Source organism: Fulmarus glacialis, unplaced genomic scaffold, assembly GCF_000690835.1.
Source record: "Fulmarus glacialis isolate BGI_N327 unplaced genomic scaffold, ASM69083v1 scaffold33153, whole genome shotgun sequence".
In the NCBI taxonomy this organism is placed as follows: Eukaryota; Metazoa; Chordata; class Aves; order Procellariiformes; family Procellariidae; genus Fulmarus; species Fulmarus glacialis.
This window is the reverse complement of record NW_009204155.1, coordinates 11,264-20,312: the sequence shown is the minus strand read 5'-3', so window position 1 is coordinate 20,312 and position 9,049 is coordinate 11,264. Positions and strand designations below refer to the sequence as shown.

General features: G+C 40.6%; 1 protein-coding gene across 1 annotated transcript in view; it reads right to left on the bottom strand.

The window, feature by feature from the left end:
- Positions 1-4,344: 4,344 nt before the first annotated feature.
- LOC104074692 (protein cramped-like) overlaps positions 4,345-9,049 on the bottom strand; it is a gene marked incomplete at its 5' end in the record, with an annotated part of 14,646 nt that continues 9,941 nt past the window's right edge. The window contains 4 exons of the mRNA XM_009574890.1: positions 4,345-4,997; positions 7,441-7,586; positions 8,257-8,421; positions 8,707-8,941. Of these exons, the coding sequence (XP_009573185.1) occupies positions 4,833-4,997; positions 7,441-7,586; positions 8,257-8,421; positions 8,707-8,941 (711 nt within the window). The remainder of the gene's footprint in view (positions 4,998-7,440; positions 7,587-8,256; positions 8,422-8,706; positions 8,942-9,049) is intronic.

Genomic DNA, 9,049 nt, shown 5'->3' with positions numbered 1-9,049 from the left:
TGGGTTTTTTTTTTTTCTTTCTTTCCTTTGTTACTGGTCACCGTTGACCCATTTCTGACACTCAGTTAGCGGATACTACTGGGAATGGAAGCTGTAAAGCAAAAAAAACCCAAACCAACCAAAACCTTCTCTCACCATGGTGCAAATCACAAAAATTCTGGGATGGGAGATGTCAATGGAATTTATGCCACTGATTTCATTGAAACCAGAACTTCACCTTGGAAGGCTTGGCCTTACAGACAAATTTTTAGCGTGCCCCCACCCCGGGGCCATTATTATGTAAATAAAGGTTAAATGGAAAAATCTGATAGGGCATGAATGGCAAGTAACACACTGGACATAAGTTAGACCAAGTATTAGTATGTATTTATGCACAAGAATAAAAACAGCTTTACAAGTTGAATTGGAAATTTAAACAGAGGAAGTTTAACAGCTTTTGTATATTATATTAAATAACCAAAACACCTTTTTCCAAAATTGGTAAAGAATAAATAATATAATTTACAATATGGTACAAAAAATAATCAGTAAGGACAGGCATTCTGCTTTATACATACACTATATAGGTATATTTATAATCTATAAAACAAATTCACATCTCAAACAAGCCAGAAACCTTAGATGATATGGCTTAACTATTATTAAAAGAAACAGCATTAAATTTTGCTGCCAGAACCATAAGCTCTAAAGCAGTTATCATGTTTCAATAATTAATGATAACTTATTGCCGTAGTGCTTGCCAAGGTTTCACTTAGTTAACATTTACAAATTGCTGTGAAATTAAGAGATTCAAAGGTTTGAAAAGGTTAAAAAAAAGTGCAGTACTTTCCTTATAAATGCATCCGAAGTCCGAGTGTAAAAAACAAAATGCAACTTAATTTCCACTCTGGGATCTGTGGAGTCAGTAAATGAGATGTCTTTATAGATTAGATTCGATCCAAGCCATTTAATTAAATTTAGAAATATAGAGAGGGGTGTCAAGAAAAGGCTTAACAATGCCATATTAAAAACAATTAGTATTCCTATGCTTAGTAGATTTAGTGATAAATGATAAAATGAATTGTGTGGGTAATCAGGATGCAACACCCAGCAGAAAACCCAGTTAGTGCACACATGCACACACGGGCAGATGTAATTCTTAGGATGTAGTACTGCTTTTCACCCGACTATGATGACAACAAATACTGAATTTTCTGCCATTCACCTTGCTGAACTACTCAGAACTTCCGTATTATATATAGTCACTAAACCCAACACAGGGAAAGCCTAAAGCAATTAATACTAGAACTGAAGGTTGTTAGTGTCCATTTGTCCTCTCCAACCACCTTACAGTGCCCCAAGAAGCTATTAAGCTAACAAAGTCACATTTACCTCAAAAACAATCCTGCGTGCATTTCAGTATAACTTGCTTGAATGTTTGCTTAGGATAGGCTGACATTGTTACACATACGGATTTTGTTACTTCTGTTGGGGAAGCCGAAATAATTAAAATTGTAAGAGTTTTGTGTTTTACAAAAAAATAAATATATACATACACACACATAAGCATACATATATGTATGTGTGTGTTAGTGTATATACATATGTGTGTGTGTGTATTTCCCTCCCCCCCGCCCATTTTTCGCTTAGCAGTCTTAGGCACAAACTGATGATGATTAGTATTGTAAAGCACATCCACCTAAAATCTAGAACTGGTGGAATCAGAGGTGTGTTTAAGTGACCTTTCACATAATAAGGATGACAAATTCTGCATCAATTCAAAATTACCACAATGATCTAAGTTATTTTCAAGTTTTTCCCTGATAAGACTTACTGGTCCTGAAAGGGCTTTATTATTAAACTGCAGTTTGCAAAGCATTACTTTTCTGAAACTAAATTCTGTTTTATAACGACAACTTTTAAGAGGCTGATGCCAAACACATTTCTAACCACAAAATTCTGAGTGCTGAACTGACCTCTGTCATTTCCAATTTGTTATTACTTGGTGGTCCAAGTCTACTTGCAAAAGGTTCAGGATATTAACGTTTTCTGATCTCATGGCGTCATTAAAAATAGCCACTATGCTGACTTCATTCTGCAATTCTGTTATTCCCCTATGGCAACTGAATGGACTGAGAAAGGGCAGCTTGACAGCTCCCTGTATCAGACCGCAGAAAGCCTTCACAGATCTTGAAGTGCTCTGCCATGTAGATGCAGCCACACTGGCACTTATTCTAGGCAACCTAAGAGTCAAAACACTCCATTACCAGCATGGGTAAAGATGAAATGTTTGTCAAGCTACCTAAATACACTGGAGACCATCAGGCTGGTCTTTCAATATTCAGAAGTTTAAGAATGAGAGTTCAGATTATTTTTTTATACAGTACTTGATTAGAATGTATCACATCTCCTCCCGCATGACATATAATCCACAGCGACAGTAGGAGCCCTCTACTTTTGTCCTGCAAGTCCAAAGGGTTTTTGGAGGTACAGCATTTAGGATAATCAGCATTACTGATACAAGAAGCCAAAACCAAGAGGCAACAATCTGGGAAAGACTGAACCAAAATACAGCTCAACTCTAAGTGAAACTTAGAGGTTTTAGAGGGAATGACTCTTGAGATTAATGGGTATCCTCTCCATACCGAGGGTGAATGCTCAGAATGATACACTCCTCAGCATTCATTCTTCTGACAGCCTTCAACTGCTTATATTCTAGGTTTACATGATAATTGCATCAGAATTCTCAAACAAGGCTCTGTAAGAACAATGGAAGAGAAATAATGACAGAAGGACTTAATATCCCACATGACAAGCAGTTAGAATAGGACGTTAGCCCACAGGTATGAAATTCTCCATTCTTCTAGTCATGATTGTTTTCTTGCTAGTAATATAGGTTTGCCTCCCTGTCGGGAACATCCAATTGAACTAATGCTGTTTTTACACATCTGTATGGTTCCTACGTCAAAGAGGAGAATGTAGCAACCTGATATGTGGGGTCTTGGAATGTCATCCAAATCTCACTACTTTTTGAATGAAATCAGGAAGGTTGCTCTGGGCCACACAAATGGTGCATCAGAAAACTTGTTACATTTTCTCTTAATGACAGAAAGCATAAGGCAAACTATACAGCGGTTAAAAAAATAATCTACATAAAGCAGGGTAAAGTGACTGGGAAAACAGCAAATCCAATCAGTGCATCGTGAGCAAGGTTACAAGAACAAACTCCCAGTCAAATGCCTTGTAAAAGTAGCTAAAGGCAGGTAGAACTACATCCACCAAGTATAGTGCAAGTTGGGAAAATGAACCCCTGATAATAGCCTAAGAGATGGAGAAGTTTTGTTTATTTATTAATAATAGAAGGTTGAGGTTTATATAGGACTAGCCCCTTGGATAAGTTCAGAGCTACTTAAAATAGCCAAGGGGACATCCTCTTACTGGAGAAGCAGACAAGTGCTTAAAAAGGGGGCACAATAAAGATATTCTCTCTCATGACCAGTAGGAAAGGAAATAGGAAAAGTCTCCTGAGTTATAAAGTAGAATTGACGGACAACCAGCTGTAGAGAAAGTAACTTTATATTCCTTTGAAGCCGCTGGTATCAGGACTTGGGTCTTGCAAATATTAAAAACACTAACATTAAATGCATAGGGATTTAGTAGAGGGAGTACCAGATCCACTAGTGCCTGGGAGTGACTATAATGAAAAATTATGCCCTGAGGTACTACAGAGCACCTGGAATTCACAGAACATGGAGGAAATAAGGAAGGACTAAGGGATTAAGCTAGGATTTGACACCTCTCCTCTTCATGACACAAAACAGATCTCAACAACTTTAGCGTTAACATATTTGTTTCTATACATTACAATATTCTTTCCTATTTCCTCTCCCAGGTAAATCCTTAGTTTTTGTGAAGAAAGATGGCAATATATACAAGTTTCCAGCAAAGCCAAGACTAATTATGACAAAGCTTTCATAGTGATTCCAGTAAGCTCTTTTGCAGTGTTTCCTGACTTAAAAAGCAACCGTTCTTCAGGGAAAGCAAAAAAGCACTCTCCCACTCATGGGATGAACTGTGCAATGTGATGAAGAATCTCAAATGTGGAGAATATGAGTGCAGTCAGGATGATGATGATTGTGACATGTGATGGGGTTTAAAAATAGAGGAAACTCCCAAAGGATCCATGCAATCTCGGAGTAGGGTGAATCAGAGCTCCCCTACAAAACAAGAAAGCAGGTACATACCCCTGCTGGAATGGTCGAACAACAAAACATAGCCAAAGAAACAGAATGGTCTATAAGAACGAAGCATTGTAGAGTCGCCACGCCTTTGAAGAGAGTGCAAGAAACTACAGTTTGACTGACGGATAAAAAGAGTGCCAACTAGGACATGTCAAGATGCAAAATGGTTCCTACACCCACCCCCACCCTTCATCCTCCACAACTTCAATGTGGATCCCAAATCATGGCATTTTGATTACTACGCAAAAAATAATTCACGTAGGGGAGCTTCTGGCAATACCCTTCCCTGCTTGAGCTTCTTGCTTAGGCCATTCCAAAGTACAAGTCCAGGACTGTTCCATAAACCTGCTATCATATATCACTGATGCAGGGGACACAGCATTTCTTATAATACTATTCCATGTTTTGTTGTTCCCCGTATATTGCACATTCCAGGACTTGCAAGTACTTCTTCAGACCTTTGAAGACAATGCTTCTCTTCTAGAAACAAGCACACAATACAGGGACAACTGAGCCTCAGCTGCTTCTCTACAACCTGCCCTTGCCATGATCCAGCACTGCAAGCTCCAACTTTAGCTGAACAGTCTACACCAGCCTGCTGGTCTCATACACTCACTGTGAGAGATCCCCAATGGGGGGACCACCACCTCCTCCATCAAACAGAATTTCCCTGCGGGTTGGCTCAGGTATTGACAGTTCCTGGGCAAGGTCATTAAAACGAGATATGTAATCTATGCTGTTTTCATTCATCATGCAAGCCAGCTGGGAATCCACCACCTAGAAGAGACATGAGAGAAAAGAAGAGCTACATGTCAGTGGAAATTTCACAGAATTACAGAATTGTTTAGGTTGGAAGGGACATCTTGAGATCATTTTGTCCAACCATCCTGTTCAAGTAGGATCAGCTAGAACAGGTTGCCCTGGACCTTGTCCGGCCAGGTGTTGAATTATCTCCATCAGGAGAGACTCCACAACCTCTCTGGGCAACCTGTTTCAGTGTTTGACCACCCTCACATTAAAAAGGTTTTCTTTTGTTCAGGTGGAATTTTATGTGTTTCATTTATCCCCCTGCCTCTTGTCCTGAGAAGAGTTTGGCTCCCTCATCTTCATTCTCAGCCCTCTCCTCCTATGAAAGATACACTTTATCTCACTTACCTGAGTTAGCCATGGACAAGAGCTATTCTCTAAATGGAAGCCGCTAAAAAAACCCAAACCTATAGTCTCAATGGGCCTTGCCTGCCTATCCTTAATTCAGCATTAAGGTGCACTAGTAGATGTACAAAAACTCTATAGATATTACCTCTAACATAACAACTGCATTTGTAAATAAAATTTGATTCTGCAGGACACTTAATAAAAGGCCTTTCAAAATTCTCCCATCATTAAAGCCATTTTAAAATTATACTTGCTTCCTCTGGAGACTCCCACACAAACCCATATCTGCCACAACAGCGGCTTACCCCATTTCCTTCTGAAGGCAGTTTCCAAGATCAAGGGCTGCAATGTCACTTCAAATCCACACAAATTATCATATATTCCTTTAATTAACACACACCTTGACAGATTCTTACCACCAAGTAAGCAGAATCTTCATATTTATGCCAGGAAGTGGAGCTGTGTGTGGAGTCTGAAGCTGCCAAGGGCACATTAAAACAGCATGAGCTTGCTGCAGCTTCTGGTTACAAGGTCTGTACAGAACCTCCTTATCCAAATCCAAAGGGCAATGGAGGAATGACATTTTCCTTCCATCAGGGCAAGCCCCCACAAAGTTACAACGTACATGACGTTACACTGAGTCAAGGACGGTAAACTATAGGATAATTAAGATTGGAAAGGACCTGAAGAGGTCTGTAGTTCAACCTCCTGCTCAAAGCAGGGTCACCTAGGAGGACAGATGAGCTTATTCAGGGCTTTATCCATGTTAACCATAAAAAGCTCTTAAGACAGACACTGCACAACATCTCTAGGCAACCTGTTCCCCTACCTGACTGTCCTCAGGATGAAAAAGTTTTTCTTCATATGTAGTCAGAACCCTTCTCAATTCAGCTTTTGCCTGTTCCTCCGACCATGCATCACCACTCTGTGAAGGGCCTGGCTACATCTTCTTGATGACCTCCCTGCAAGTACTGGCAGGCAGTTAGGTCCCTCCCACCCTCAAGCCTTCTCCAGGTTGAACAAGCCCAGTACCATCAGCCTTTCCTCACAGGCAGGTGCTTCAGCCCCCTGATCATCTTGCTGGCCCTTTGCTGAACTTGCTCCAGTTTATCTATGTCTTTCCTATATCGGGTGCCCAAAACTGGTCACAGTATTCTAGACATGGTCTCACAGCTGTTGAGTGGGATAATCATCACTTTGTTCAATCTACTGGCTATGCTCCTGTTGAAACAGCCCACAACACTGTTGGTCACCTTAGCTGCCACACAACATCCCGGCTCATGTTCAGCTTGCTATCAAGATGCCCAGGTACTTCTCAGCAGAGCTGTGTCCTGAACAGTCAGCCTCCAGCCTACATTGCTGTCAGGGTTATTCCTTCCTGAGGGCAGGACTTTGCCTTTGTCCTTGCTGAATTCCACAATGTTCATTGAGGCAGCTCATTCCTCCAGTCTGTCTGTGTCCCTCTGAAAGGGAACTCTATCCTCAAGCATATCAAAGCCTTAATAACTGCTGGTCTTCACTCTACCCCTTCAAAAGATTTTAAAACAGAAGGATAATTCTACCAACAGAGAAAATAACTCAGCAGCATAGACCTTCTGCCATTCTCTCAGGTGACTTAGTATTAGCCATTTCCTGCTTCTTCCTTCTGGACCTATTTATTTTTCCTACCAGTCCTCCAACTGTACTGTAGTTGCACCAGTATTAACCTTTCTCTCATCTTTAGTATTTTCAATTCCTGCTCTACAAAGCAGGACACACAAAACAGAAGGATTACAACTCTCTCTGTCAAAACAAAGATATGTCCAACAAGGTAAACATGACCTCCCCCAGCAAAAAGAACCTGGGGTGAAGGAGTTCACAACAGCTTCTTGCACCAGCTCTAGTGTAGCATACCCTCAAGTCATTTCACATCTTTCTGTTAAGACTGTAACCCTGTTTTACTAAGCTAAAGTGCAGATGTCAAAGCACCTTTGCCTTAAGTAACTCAGGAAGGTATGATGGACAAAATACAGTAACAATACACTAAAAAAGGAAGCAGACAGCTGAATGTAATTTGATGACATACCTCTGCTACATCTGCCAGAGACCGCGACACAAAAGAGTCCCGTGAGTTTCCATCCAGAAGGCTGGGTCCCAGTAAGGAGGTGCCACTGGCAGTCCCAACAGGAGTTGGCAACATTTTTCGTCCCTTCTCAGGGGAGATGAAACTTGCTATAAAGAACAGGCACATCAGTAAGTCACTGCACTGAATGTTTGCAATTGGGAGGATAAAGAGAAGGACAAGGAAATCGAAAATGGAGGACAGATATCTATTTCTTCTGTCTCTTAAAATTATGTGTTACCAGCATGAACACCATCAGCACACTGCTAACAGTACGGAGACTCATTACACTGGCCCCATTAAATATTAATTAAAAAAAGCACCAACCAAACCCCAGACAAACCCGGTGATCTCGTGTCTTTGAGATTATGCTCACCAAGCACAGAACGAAGCCTATTTTTCCAACAGCAGAGCCAAAGGCATCTTTTCATTTTGGCAGAACAGCCAAAATGTCTCAACCTAACTGATGAGTCAGGCTCCAAACAGACTACAAAAAACTGCCAAGGAATTATTTGTCCCAAGGTATGGGCCCCAATCTAGCAACAGGATCTTTTCAGGAACAGACTTGTAAAGGGAAAGAAAACATATTCAAGGCAACACTGTTGAAATGAAAGCAAGAAGTAAGGGAGGAATTCTACAAACGTCCTACTGGGTTTACGATTTTCCAAAGGATTCACTTCTAATAAACAGTACTGCTTTTTTTTGTTTGTTTGTTTTTGTTTTTTTTTTTGTTAAAGGGAAGAGCTTTTTTCTTGCAGTTCTCTGCCTACTGACACTTACAAAACAAGCTGCTGAGAGACGAGTCTGTGGAGTCATTGGGGTACCACTGGGGATCATGGCTGGGAGAAGCAATCCAGTTCTGTTGAGGACTACTGGATGGGGACGGAAGACTTTTGGAGCTGTCACTGCCATTCAGCTTTGCAGGAGAGAGAGAAACACCTTCACCTGTAAGCCAATGTCAGGAATCACTGATTCAGTCAATGCGGTAAAGTTACAGGACACTGCACCAATTTATACCCTTTCTAAGTCGGGGGGGGGAACCTAACAGCAAAAAACCCACCTATATATGCCAGAAAATAAATGCTAGGCACATAATTTTATTTCCAACAGTTATTTAAAAAAAAAAAAAAAAACTAAGTACTGCTTCCTGGAAAAGTTTCTGCTGACATGTAAGATGACAGGGATTTTTTTTTAAGTTAATAGGAAGACTTTATCTAAGCTCAGACTTACTGTATTGACCAGAGCTGATAGCTATTTCAATGATAGAATCACTGATTTGAGTGGCAGGTTCTCCTTGAGAAAGTACATCTTCAGGTGGTCCAGGCAGAGAAATATCCAAGAGAGCAGAAACATTGGGAGGAGAGAGCCGGGTACTGGAAGCCTCTGATGAAGGAAGTGGAGGGGTGGAAATACCATTTTGGAGGGGAGTCTTGGACAGTTCTGACAGAGAAAGGACTGATGTGCCCTGTTACAAGAAACAGAGTTAATTGTTCATAAATTTATGAAGGACTTGGAAATCTGTCTGAAAAGCAACAGCTTAGCTCCTAAGCATTAGATTAAAATCAGACTTTAA